Source organism: Balaenoptera physalus (assembly GCF_965194825.1).
Source record: "Balaenoptera physalus genome assembly, chromosome: 20".
NCBI classification, from domain to species: Eukaryota; Metazoa; Chordata; class Mammalia; order Artiodactyla; family Balaenopteridae; genus Balaenoptera; species Balaenoptera physalus.
Window position 1 is genome coordinate 48,837,739 of NC_138901.1, and position 13,039 is coordinate 48,850,777.

The 13,039-nt window shown below is 56.4% G+C and overlaps 2 protein-coding genes across 6 annotated transcripts in view; one reads left to right on the forward strand and one right to left on the reverse strand.

Moving 5' to 3' along the window:
* The first annotated feature begins 138 nt into the window (after window positions 1-138).
* On the forward strand, window positions 139-9,002 carry TRAF4 (TNF receptor associated factor 4). Of its 2 annotated transcripts, XM_082442815.1 has the most exons (8): window positions 139-410; window positions 3,374-3,425; window positions 4,006-4,110; window positions 4,186-4,347; window positions 4,437-4,598; window positions 4,685-4,840; window positions 5,101-5,392; window positions 8,396-9,002. In XM_082442815.1, exons 1-8 carry the CDS (start codon window positions 268-270, stop codon window positions 8,734-8,736), a joined length of 1,413 nt encoding a protein of 470 aa, XP_082298941.1. In that variant the 5' UTR covers window positions 139-267; the 3' UTR covers window positions 8,737-9,002. The 2 variants fall into 2 exon arrangements, with proteins under 2 accessions (XP_082298941.1, XP_082298940.1); XM_082442814.1 differs by lacking the exon at window positions 8,396-9,002 and having other exon boundaries at window positions 156-410; window positions 5,101-6,230.
* A 113-nt stretch (window positions 9,003-9,115) lies between these two features.
* FAM222B (family with sequence similarity 222 member B) overlaps window positions 9,116-13,039 on the reverse strand; it is a 65,980-nt gene continuing 62,056 nt past the window's right edge. For 3 of the 4 annotated variants that reach the window (XM_082442812.1, XM_082442810.1, XM_082442811.1), the window contains one exon: window positions 9,116-13,033. In XM_082442812.1, coding sequence (XP_082298938.1) covers window positions 11,424-13,033 — 1,610 coding nt within the window. In that variant the 3' untranslated portion in view covers window positions 9,116-11,423. The remainder of the gene's footprint in view (window positions 13,034-13,039) is intronic. The other variant, XM_082442813.1, reaches the window with a different exon arrangement.

The following is a 13,039-nucleotide window of genomic DNA, read 5'->3' on the forward strand; positions in this document are numbered from 1 at the left end:
AGGAGACCCTGCTTCCTGGAGGGGGAGAGCCTGTCTGAGTGCAGACCCCGAAGCCGCGGGACGGCCGGGTGGGTGGGGAGCCCGGCGGAGCGGACACTAGGACCGCGCGGGCACGGCCCCGCCCCCTCTTCCGGCGGGCGGGCTCAAGGGCTGGGCGCAGGCCGCGGCTGCCAGTCGGCGCCGCCCGCAGCCGGGAGCGCGGCCGGAGCGAGGCGCGGGCTGTGGGGCCGCCGCGAACCCGGCCCCGCTTGCCCGTGCCCGCCCGCCATGCCCGGCTTTGACTACAAGTTCTTGGAGAAGCCCAAGCGTCGGCTGCTCTGCCCGCTGTGCGGGAAGCCCATGCGCGAGCCCGTGCAGGTTTCTACCTGCGGCCACCGCTTCTGCGACACCTGCCTGCAGGAGTTCCTCAGGTGCGGCCCGGCGGGAGCGGGGGACGGCGGGTGGGGGTGGGAGACGCCGCCGGGGGAGGACCCAGGCCGGAGGCACGCCGGGCCTTTGTCTGCGCCGCGGCCCCGTGACCTCAGGAGCGCCCACCGTGACGTCACAGGGCGGCGGTGACGTCAGGCCCCGAGGGAGAACCCCACGCACTGATCCGTAGGGTCCCGCGTGCCACGCGCCAGGTGGGAAGAATTCCGTGCCTTCCCGCAGGGTGGAGGTGGGAAAAGACGCCCTTCCTGATCCGTGGCCGGCCCTTCCCCCTCACCTGAGAGCCAGAACGGCCTCACCCTTGAACTTTGAATTCTTCTGGGAAGAGGAGGACAAAACCCTCTGCCCCGCGCAGCACCTTAAGCCTCCGGAGTTTTCACCCATCTAAGCTCTTCTGAGTCTTCGGACGTTCCGAGAACGGCAGCTATTGTTCTCCCATTTCACAGATGAGGAAACGAGATTCAAATTCAAAGAAAGGCTGCGATTTGCCCACGGTCGCACAATTACCTAAAGGCTTAAAGGGTGTAAGCCCGGCCTGCTTGTGGTCGCACGATAGAGGGAGGACCGCGACGCTCCCGATCTCCCCTGAAACAGGAACCCGTTGGGTGTCCCTCCCTGCCCCTGAGTACCGCGAGTGATCTAGAAGTCGTGAGGGAGGGGGTCGCACCCTGGGTGTGACTGAACGCCCCCTGCCCTCTTCCGACCCAGGTCTTCCCTGGGCTCTTGGGCACTCGTTGAGTTCTGGGCGCCCTGCGGTGTCCTGAGTCTCCTGTCCACGCTGGGAGCTGCTCATTCTGGGGTGTGGGGAGGCAAGAAGAGGGAGCCCCGTCTCGTGGGGAGGTCGTGGGCCGAGAGCACCGGGGAAGGCTGGGTCAGCCAGTGCCCTGTGTCAGGAGGCTGTTTGCTGAGGGTTCGTGGGGCGCACGCAGGCTGGGAGAGCACCCCTGGGATTCCGTCCCTCCGTCCTCCGTAGCCCCTTGCCCGGCGGAAATCTCAGCAGGCCCTTTGTTTTCGGTTCCCCGCAGCCTGGGCCGGTCCTGCCCTCACATATGCTCCTGTACAAGCTGCTGTGCTGCCCCCTCCTCTTCCCTCACCCGCCTCCCTCCTCCCTTCAGTGTACACACACTCCCCTACCTACACACAGCCCCATTGTCTTCTCCCGTGCTCTTCCCCGGCCCTCTGGCTTCCAGATGAGGCCAGCTGAGCCTCCCCCCTCCTCAGCTGACCCACCCTGACTGCCTCGGGGAAGGAACGGGGGAGGGGGCTGTCAGGCCTGTTTCCCTCTTCTGTCCCTCTCTGCTGCTTCTCCCCTCCCCCTCCCGGAAATCCCCTCTTCCTCTCCCACAGCCCCTTCCCCCCATCCTGTCTTCTCCCCTGGGCCAGGGCCTCCACTGCACGGCCTGGAGCAGTGTCTGCCCTTGCCTCCCCACCTCGGCTGGCGCCTGAACTCTGACGCTGAGGCCCGGGAGGGAAGGGATGGTGGGACAGGCCCTGCCCCTCCCACCCTACCAGCTAGGGTGTCCATAGCCCTAGGGGAACCTTTGTCCTGGCTGGGCCCCAAGCTGCCCAGGCTAATCTTCTGCCTGAAGCCTGGGGACTTGCCTCAGTCCCCTCCCTGACTCCAAAATCACTAAGTCAGCACATTCCTGAAGCAGCCAAGCAGACCCCCTCCCCCACGGCCCACCCCTCTTTCCCTTCTCCTGCCAGCACTGTTACTCAGGTTGGTCCAGGAAGCCTGGTTACCCTGTGGGCATGAGCATACCTCCTCAGTGCCTGGGCATGTATTATTCTTGGCATTGGCAGCATGCCCAGTAGTAGTCGTGGGGCCAGGGGGAGGAGGTGGGTGCTAGAAATCCTTTGAGCACCTGGGGCATGGAGTGCCCACGTCCTGCAAAGTGCCCTCATGGACAGGGCTGCCATGTAGCCTCTGCTTCCGCCTTCATCCTTGCCTGCCTCCCACCTACCTGACTCAGACTTGCCAGAAATGCCATGCCTGAGGGTCTTTAGTCCTGCTGGGTGAGCCCTTGCCCTGCCTAGGCCGTGCCAGGCATGCGTGTCTGGTCCTGGCTAGGGTCAGCAAGGCCATGTTAGGAGGAGGAGGCATGCCACAGGTTCCTTGAGTGCTAACAGCCTGGTGTGGGATTGGTGGAGGAGAGGGAGAGCAGCGGACAGGGTCAGCAGGCTTCAGATGCCTGCCGTGCAGTGACCAGAGTCTTGGCTGTGCTTGCCTGGACAGTTTTTCTTGGACTAGCCTCTCTTCTGTGTACAGGGTAGTAGAAACTATCTGAGCTGTGGAATCAGACATAGTTCACCCATGAGCCTCAGTTCTTTCATCTGCAAAATGGGGACACTGAGCCCCTTCTCAGGCAGTTTGTGAGAACTGGGTGGGAGTGTAAACACAGTCCCTTGGAGCGAGCCTTTCCTCCTCTTTGCTTTAGAAGACACACCCACCTAGGAGGAGGGGAGAGTTGGGGTAAGGTGGCCCCAAGCTGACCTTTGCCCTGGGTTCTTGGCTGGGCACCCTCACAGGGGCTGGGCAGCCCTGGCTCTTAACCTCAGCCCATCCGTGTTCACCTTCCCCCAACAGCTTTCAGCCCAGCCAATGAAAAGTAACCTGGGGGCTGGGGGGCTGGGCAGCCTGTTCCTTTCGCCGTCCAGCTGCCATCCTGGGGGAGGGGTGCCAGCTGCCACCTGTTGGCCAAATGCTGTCTGAAGCAGCTGCCTCTGCCTCCACTGGGCCCAAATCCACCCTCCCCGAGACAGGAGCTGGGATCTTTGGGGGTCCTGTAGAAGTGGGTACCCTCAGGCCTCTACTTGCCCTCTCCGGTAGGGCTGCCTGGGAACCAGTCTGGTGAGGGAAGGAGGCTACCCTGGCTGAGGGGATGGGGCCCAGGGATCTCTCTTCCCATAGTATGGCGCCTTGACCCTGTCCCCTCCCCCTTCACAGTGAAGGAGTCTTCAAGTGCCCTGAGGATCAACTTCCTCTGGACTATGCCAAGGTGAGTCCACCGTGCCAGGTACAGGCTCTTGCCCTCGGTGGAGGCTGGAGCTGCTGCAGCCAGTGGGCTCGGGGCCAGTGTCAACCCGGTGCTGCGGAATCGCGCACCCCTACGAAGGTGGCCTGTTCCCTCCCACCAGGCCAGTTTGCAGATGAGGCCCAGGTCTGCCCTGTAGGGCAGGCACAATGCCCAGCCTGTGGGGGTGTACAGAGCCGCTCTGTGCCCACTAGAAGTGTCCCCTCCCGTTTGGGTGGCTGGCCAGCCCTGTGGCTGAGGGCCAGGACCCCTGTACCAGGAGGAAGGAAGCAAAGGGTGTGGAGGCTGCCTGGGGCTGAGCAGGCTGATTGGCTGCTGCTCCAAAGGGAGCGTCCTGGGCTAGCGTGTTGGGGACCCTGGAATCTAGTGTTGGAGCAGAGACCACCTGCTGCGCTCTTTATCCCTGGGCACAGAGGAGAATTTTCACCGAGGGGCTGTTACTGGCTCTAAGGTAGAGAGCTAAGCTATCTGGGGTGGAGGAGGTGGGAACTGGGGACTGTAGCAGGCTCTGACCCTGACCAGTTCCCCGCCTCCTTGCCCCCAGATCTACCCAGACCCAGAGCTGGAGGTACAGGTACTGGGCCTGCCTATCCGCTGCATCCACAGTGAGGAGGGCTGCCGCTGGAGTGGGCCACTTCGCCACCTACAGGTGAGGCTCTGAAGGGGCCGGGGTGGGGGGACTGCCCCTCCCTGGGCAGGCACTAACTGCGGCCCCTCCCACCAGGGCCACCTGAATACCTGCAGCTTCAACGTTGTCCCCTGCCCCAACCGCTGCCCCGCCAAGCTGAGCCGCCGGGATCTGCCCGCGCACCTGCAGCACGACTGCCCCAAGCGGCGACTCAAGTGCGAGTTCTGTGGCTGTGACTTCAGCGGGGAGGCCTTTGAGGTGGGTGGGGCCTGGCTGAGGGTGGAGGGAGAGTGGGGCACCTGGTGGCCCAGGGATCCCTTAACTCAGCCCCTCTGGCGTTTCCACAGAGCCATGAAGGTGTGTGCCCGCAAGAGAGTGTGTACTGTGAGAACAAGTGTGGTGCCCGCATGATGCGGCGGCTCCTGGCCCAGCATGCCACCTCTGAGTGCCCCAAGCGCACCCAGCCTTGCACTTACTGCACCAAGGAGTTTGTCTTTGACACCATCCAGGTGAGGCCCTTCCTGAGCTGTGGGCCACGGGGCAGGTAGCAGGGAGTCAGGCTACTGACTGCTTCTCTCTGCCTCTGCGGCCCTAGAGCCACCAGTACCAGTGCCCGAGGCTGCCTGTGCCGTGCCCCAACCAGTGTGGCGTGGGCACCATGGCTCGGGAGGATCTGCCGGGCCACCTCAAGGACAGCTGTAGCACTGCCCTGGTGCTGTGCCCATTCAAAGACTCCGGCTGCAAGCACAGGGTGAGATGCCTCTCTTCCTTCCTGTCAGCTCTCTTCTTGGTCCTTGAAACCTCAGACATAGGCCCTTAGTGGTCCCTGCTGTGCTGCTCTGAAGCCTCAGCCCTTCCCCTGCCAGCCAGCTCCAGCCGCCTCCTAGTGCCCCCTACCTTACTCATTCAGAGCTGGGTGCCCACCACCCTGTACCTGCTCCTCCCCTCTCCCCTGAACTTGCCCCGACTAACTCTCCTCTCTTCCCCCATGGCCTGGGGCTTTGCCAACAGTGCCCTAAGCTGGCAATGGCACGGCACGTGGAGGAGAGCGTGAAGCCACATCTGGCCATGATGTGTGCCCTGGTGAGCCGGCAACGGCAAGAGCTGCAGGAGCTGCGACGAGAGCTGGAGGAGCTGTCCGTGGGCAGTGATGGCGTGCTCATCTGGAAGATTGGCAGTTACGGGCGACGGCTACAGGAGGCCAAAGCCAAGCCCAACCTCGAGTGCTTCAGCCCCGCCTTCTACACGCATAAGTATGGCTACAAGCTGCAGGTGTCTGCATTCCTCAATGGCAATGGCAGTGGTGAGGGCACACATCTCTCGCTCTACATTCGCGTGCTGCCAGGTGCCTTTGACAATCTCCTTGAGTGGCCCTTTGCCCGCCGCGTCACCTTCTCCCTGCTGGATCAGAGCGACCCTGGGCTGGCTAAGCCACAGCATGTCACTGAGACCTTTCACCCTGACCCAAACTGGAAGAATTTCCAAAAACCAGGCACTTGGCGGGGCTCCCTGGATGAGAGTTCTCTGGGGTTTGGTTACCCCAAGTTCATCTCCCACCAGGATATCCGCAAGCGAAACTATGTGCGAGATGATGCAGTCTTCATCCGTGCCTCTGTTGAATTGCCCCGAAAGATCCTCAGCTGAGAGCAGACCCAGCTATAGGAAAAAGGGGGGTGGGAAATGACTTCCATCAGGCAAGCTGAGCCTGGAGAGGGGGCCGGACCCCCTTACAGCTGCTTCTGCTGCCTAGGTTCTGCTACCCTGTTCCCCCTCCCTCCTTCCCTACCGCCCTCAGGTGCCTCCTTTTGGTGCTTCAGCCCTGGCCTCTGGGAAGAGCAGGTCTTGGGGTCAACAAGGGCTTGGAAACAAGCGATCCCGGGGCCTGTTGCCTGGGATCAGGGCAGACATGCCTTGGTGCCGGCCACACTCTTCCAGGGACTGAGGTGCCTGCTGGTGCTATGTCCCAAGAGCCATAGGGGGGAGGGGGAGTTGGGAAACTGAGGGGTAGTTAAAGAATCTGTCTTGAGATCTGATGTCTCCTTTCCCCAGCTGTGTCCCCTCTGGTTATTTATTTACTTAGTGCCAGAAGGGCACAGCAGGGGAGCCCTGATTTTTAATAAATCCTGACTTGTATTTATTAACTTGGTTCCAGCCTGACTCATCTGGGTTGCTTAGGGCCCAATTGTGAAGTCAAGGGACCAGTCAGGGACTGCAACTGCTCTGTCCCCAGGATCCAGCTGCACTGCTGGATCGCCCTCTGGTGGAAGACAGAGGGACTGCACTAGGCTTTGTGTGGAGGACATTTGCCTGCTGCTTCCCTCTAGTGGTTAGAGGAGAGAGGTGCAGGCTCTGTACGTCTTACAAGGTTTAGAGTCTCTGATGGATACCCCACCAAGGACTAGTGCCTGTGCTGTAGGCAGGTCTTTCTTGGTCTAATGATAATAGCTACTATTTATTGAGTACTTTTGATGTGGCAGACACTGGTATGCACTTTATATGCATTATTTCTTTTAATACAACAGTCAAGTGAAATAGCTTTTAATCAAAGGACCTTAGTGGGCTGTGGTGAAGACAATGCATGTTCCCAGTAAAAATAGTCGGTCCTTTGTATCTGTGGGTTCCACATCCTCGAATTCAATCAACAGTGAATTGGAAATACTTGGGGAAAGTTCCAGAAAGTTACAAAAAGCAAAAGTTTTTGGCCACTCATGGGCAAATCTACATAGTATTACATTGTATTAGGTATTATAAGTAATCTAGAGATTAAAGTATACCAGAGGATGTATATAGGTTACATGCAAATCCTATGCTATTTTATATCAGGGACTTGGTGAATTTCTGTGTCCGCTGGCGATTCTTCAACCAATTCCCTGTGGATACTGAGGGATGTCTGTGAGTGCTTTATGAATGTTAGTCTAACTCCAAAGCCCAGCCCACACCCAGGGACTCCTAAACTGTGCACAGGAGCCTTCAAATTTTCTCATCCATACTTAACTTTTCATACAGGCCTCAATGGGTACCTGTGATTATCCACATTTGACTGGTGAAATAGGAACAGAGGAGTGAATTGACTTCAGTGATCTTTCAGCTAGTTTGGGGCAGGGCCTGGATTTTTTTTCCCCCCTGTCACTGGATTCTGTTTTAAGCTCCAGCAGTCACTAGAAGATTAGCTTCCTTTAATTTTGGCAGTAGATTTGGTTTTGGATCCTTGATGTGCTTGCTTTTTTGACAAGTTACTTAGCTACATGGGGCATCCTTACTCTCACTGGTAAAATTAAAGTAGTCCTGCTAGATTCATAAAGATTAACTCATCAGCATAAAGTGCCTTACTCTTGCCTGGCCCTGAGAAGAGGCCCAGTGTATGGGAAGTATTGTTTAGTATGGAGAAGGTTCAAGGGCTGTAGCCTGCCTTTTCTACTTCCCAGAGACTCAGGTGAAAAGAGCCCTTATCAGAAGGTGATAGGAAAGGTCTGAACCTGAGACAGCCAGCCCGGGGAACTAACCAACTTAGCCTTCAAAAGGTCAAATTCACTGATCTAGGGAGAGATGAAGCCCTGGCTGCCTTGCTGAGAAAGTAAAGATGGCTCTTTCATCTAAACTGTCTTGGTACTGTGAAGCCTGGAAGCTGGTAGAGAAGACCATGGGCTCTAGCAGTGGAAATGCCTTCACCTAAGCACGGGCTTCACGCAGCAACAGGTAGAACCACTCATCCGCAGAAGCCTTCCAAGAGAAGCCAGACCCCCCCTGGATCAAGCTTGGGCTCCCTCTGCTGGCAGCACTGTGCCACTGCACCGTTCCAGGCGGTAGGTTCACAAAGAAGGCTGGTGCCGCCTTCAGTTGCCTGCAGTGGATATTGCGATTGACCCCATACCCAGGCCTAACCCTCATTCAGTGCCTTTGCAGGCAGTCATAACTGCTTGTGGAACTCAGGCCAGATTTTGCCTCACAGCGTGAGCTGGGCTCAACTCAACCATCTGCTCTGTCTAGCCCTGTGACCCTAGGCTGACTGCAGGTCTCATTTGACACAGGCAGAAGAGGGCTTTCTTTCACAGGGATGGGATGAGGAGTAAAGGAGGCAAAGCACCTTCACAAAAGGGCACCCCACAGAAAAGGGCATGCTCAGGAGGGTGCTTTCAACTCCAGACGCCACCTAACCATCTGATTCCACCTTCACTGAGTCCCACAACCTGTGGGATCTTTCCTTCCCTCCATCACATCTTAGCCCAGACCCAAACGCAGGAGAAAGGGGAGGAGAGGGAGGAGAGGACGTAAATAGCTCTTTTGGATTTTTTTTTTTCCCCTGCAGACAAAAAGTTCTCCCATCAGTACTCAACCCTTAAGAAGATTCAAACCACCAAGAGGGCCACTTCTCGTGCTACAGATCACTTCCACCTGCCAGAGGTCCTCAAATTCCAAAATGTTCGAGAAGGTTGGAAAGGTTGTGGGGTGGGGGGAAGGAAACCACCTATCACACCACCTATTACTTCCACCTGCCAGAGGTCCTCAAATTCCAAAATGTTCGAGAAGGTTGGAAAGGTTGTGGGGTGGGGGGAAGGAAACCACCTATCACACCACCTATTACTTCCACCTGCCAGAGGTCCTCAAATTCCAAAATGTTCGAGAAGGTTGGAGAAGGTTGTGGGGTAGGGGGAAGGGTCGTTTAGTCTTAAGCTGGCTTACTAGCAAACCAGATCCCCGTTTTTCAGTGACGGACAGTCCTTGGAGTGAAAGTGGCATTACATTGAACTGGACCAACAGTGAAGGGCAGCGCACCATTCTTAACCACCAAATCCCACCAAGCCCCCTGCAGCCCTGCCTAGGGGGAGGGCCGGTCAGCCAGGTGCCCTCCAGGGGCTGACTGAACACACCTGGTCTGGGATAATGGAGTGGGAGGGCTTCTGACGGGGACAAATACTATAGGGATCCCCTTAAAAATGAGAAATTACTTCTCTTAATCAGACATATTAAAAACCGTTACGAAAGATCACCTCAAACACTGACAGCATTAAACGAATAGGACAAGATCAAAGGTGAGTTTTTTCATTTTACTGGTTTATAATAATCTTAAAAACCCCATCACACCCATAAACCACCACAGGTGAGAAGATGAGGGAGATGGAGAATGAATGCTACAGTATGTGGGCAGCGTGGGGATCCAGGTATCTTCTAGGGGCAGTGTGGAATGGAGGCAGGGGGTGCGGATAGGAGGCCCTGGCTTGGACCCTTATTGCTGGTTGGGGGTTGGCTGGCAGAGGGGGAGAGGGGCTCAGGGTGAACTAGGAAACATCTCACACCAAAGGCAAGGGTAGGTGGGGGGCAGGGGGTCACAGTACATTTTCCATGCAGACTAGGGGTGGGAGTGAGAGCTTCAGAGGCTTGCACCCCTACACAGGAAGAGATGGGTTTGAGGTTTGACTTTAAGCCCCCAAGTTGGTGTCTGGTCCAATTTCCTAAAATGGCAGCTCACCTTTTGGGGAGAGGCATTGGAAAAAATTACCGCAAAAAATATCTGGTTTGGAGATCAAGCAAGGGATAAAGGGAGACAATGGTGTTCATTCAGAAGCGAGAACTGGAAGGGGCCCCTGGGTGAGATGGTGGCCAACACACAGGGAGAAGGCATCGCACCAGAAGCTGCAGGTGCTCCTGGGGGCTCAGGACAGGGAGGTGCCAGTGTTCACAGACGGCAGGAAAACCATTGGGAACAATGAGTTAGGACTTCATGTTGCTATCATTTGGCATAACACAACCAGGCATTTTTTTTCTTTTTTCTCTTTTTAAATATAAGGCAACTTGCCAACACATAATTTAAAAACTGGTCTTCAGTCACATTGCTTCAGATCACTAGAGAATTTCTGGCTAAAGAACAGCAGACAATATAGTAAACAAAACCCCAAATCTTAAATAAGAACATCAGCTCACATTCCCCAGAGACAAGAGGAAAGGGTAGGGCTTACTTGGTTAAAAAAAAAAAAAAAAAAAAAAAAAAAGCCCAACTATGCATCTTTAACAGAAGGGTGCAAAACATTACAACAAAACATAATCTAAGTTTAAAGTTACAGAAAAGTTTTAAATTTCTAGCCAACTAACTGTCACCTGGGAATGAGACTTGGAGCATGGAGTGGGTGAAGAAAGGGCGAGGGGCAGAAGGGGCTGTTTCCAAGAGAGGCCCATCTCCAGCTGTTAGAACCATGCTCATTTGGTAAAGGAGAATTCTAAGAGCTTAAGGCTTTGTGTTTTCTTCTTCGTTAAACTGAGGGGCTGCGAAAGGTGACTAGACAGTGAATGCACCTGTGGGGCCGTTCACACACATTGCTACTCAAACCCACACTACATTCATACAGAAACAGGACGTTTAAAACTTACAGCGTAGAGCAATATTCTTAGCCAGTGTAGAGAGAACCAAATGCACTTTAACTTTTTTTTTCAGTGTTTTTAATTCCAAACTCCAATGTGATCATCCCATACCTACTACCTAATCCCTCAAGAAACTTTTTGTTTTGTTTTGCGTTTTTTTTTTTTTTTGAGGGGGGAGTGGGGGATGAGGGCAGCAGATGACTTAGGAGAGAGACAGCAGCGAGAAAGATCTTGGGTATGCTGGATGGTCTCGGCATTTCTCTAGGGATGGAAAGGGAGTCAGGAACCAAGGTATCAATCCAAACACAGGTTTTTTCCCCTCCGTCTCAAGGCTATGGCCACGTGCGTGCAGGATGCCGTTGAGGAGTGTGGCAAGGACAAGTGCAGTGGCTCTGGGATCAATGCAGATGTAAAACAAAGCCTTGAGGAAAGGAGAAGGGCTGGGAGGAGATGCAGACTGGGTCAGTTTTGATTTGAGGTCTTTGGGTAAACAAGGAATTGGCTTTCAGAGCACTTGGGAGGTCTGGCTTCTTAGTCCCAGAGAGAGAGACAGACAGGGAAAGACCTAGCTTAGGTGGCTGGGCACTGACAGCTACCTGACCTAGGGGGCCCTTCCCTTAGCCCACACCTCAGTCCAAAGAGAAACAGTGAGAGGTGCAGGAATAGACAAAAGGGGGCTGGTAGGAAATGGCCGGGGGGGAAGAACTGCACTGATATGCAGGCATTAGAGACAAAAGCCTGAAGTTGGGATTAGATCCCAACATAAACCCAAAAGTTGCTGGGGCTGGTGGAGGGGAAGATGAGAGCAAAGAGGATGCCCCTGTGTCCTCAATTAGATCCCACTAAACTCCCTTTCTTAGACATCTAAGAATGATCACGTTGGAGCAGTGAAACTTTGAAACTATTCAATTACTCAAAAGTAAGACTAAACCTAGGAGGGTGATGTATGATGTGTAGCTTGTGGAGGGCACCAGGGCTACCTATCTATACCCAGGGTGCTGAATATGAAGATTTCGACTATCTGTGGGATCAGGGGCTCGGCTGCCAGGGGCTCGGTGGGCCTTGCTCAGCATGGCCAGGCTCTGGTCTCGGAAGCAGGCCTGCGGGAAATCCCCGCTTAGGTAATCCAGTGTCTGCACCAGGCTGTTCTGACTTGCCACCGGACCGCCCCCGGTCCCTGCCCGGTAGTGGGCCCCAGCCGCTGCCGCCGCACAGTCGAGGGGTGCGCCCGCAGGCTGCCCACTGTGGAACGGCATGGCGAGGTCCTGAGACCCCGAGCTGTCGCTATTGGGAGTGGGCAGAATGTTGTTCCACAGGGGCTGGAAGTAGTGACCATTGGGGTAGGCCAGTGGGGCTGCCAGGCCGTTGACTGGTGGGGATGGGGTTGGCTTCTCCAGGGGTGGCTTCAGATGGAAAGCCTGCGCCAGGCAGAGTTCCTGCGAGTAGGCAGGGGCCTTGCCCACAAAGCCAGGCCCTGCCAACTCGCGTCCTGCCGCATGCTTGCCTGTCAGGCCAGGGGCCGGCGTCCCGCCGGCCTCACTGCACATCTGCTGTAGGTGGGCCAGCTGGTGCTGGTTCCAGGCGACTGGCTTGAGGTCGCTAGGGTAGCCAGTGGGGGCTCGAGAGATGCCCGTGGGCAGGTTGACAGGGCCTGCAGCGGGCAATGCGGCTGCGGCCGCGTGGGTGTGCTCCATGGGATTGACCACACATGAAGGCATTGGTGTGGGGACGCCGTGGGTCGACACCCGAGTGCTTGCATTGATGAGCAGACTGCGACTAATGGGGCTGGGGTTGGCGATCTGGCCCTCACACACTGAGGTAGTGCTGATGCCTGCCCTCGTCTGGCAAAACTGGTTGATCTGGTGCACGATGCTGCTCAGGTCCGGGGGCTGGCTGTGCTGCAGGGTGGCCGCCATGGAAAGGGGGATAGTTGAGGTAGACACGGTCACATTCGGGGGGGCGTCTGAGTCTGGCATCTTCCGGCCTCCGTGCAGCAAGGGAGTGGGGAGGTGCTGGAGACCCTGGTGAGACAGGGCCTGAGGGTGGACCAAGCCCTGGGTTTGGGCCATGGGCTGAGGGTGGCCCAGGCCCTGAGGCTGCTGGAGGCTCTGAGGGTGGGACAGCGCCGGGGGTGGCGGGATACCCTGAGGGTGCTGCAGCGTCTGGGGAGGGGCATGGGCCAGGGTCTGTGCGTGCTGCAGGGCCTGCTGGCGGGCCAGAGCCTGGGCCTGGGGGTGGGCTAAAGTGCTGGGTGCCACAGTAGCATAGGGCGCCACTGGGGGGTTCATGATGGCCTCAGGGAGCAACCGGGCTCGGGTGCCGTCAAAGTCCTTGAGTATGCTTTTGGCTGGCACTTTGACAATGGCAAGCAGGCCTGCCTTGGTAGCAGCCTGAGTCGGGTAAGGGCTGTAGCGCTGGGCTGATGTGTCGAGGCCGTTCACAGTACGACGAACGTGTTTCCGCTGGGGAACCTTCACACTGTTGGGGAAGATTTTTATAGTCAGTGGGTTGTTTGCGACCTTCTTAGCATACGCGTCCAATTCGGCTGGGGTAGGATAGTGAGCAGTTCTCATTTTCTGTGTAGTGTCCCCTAGAG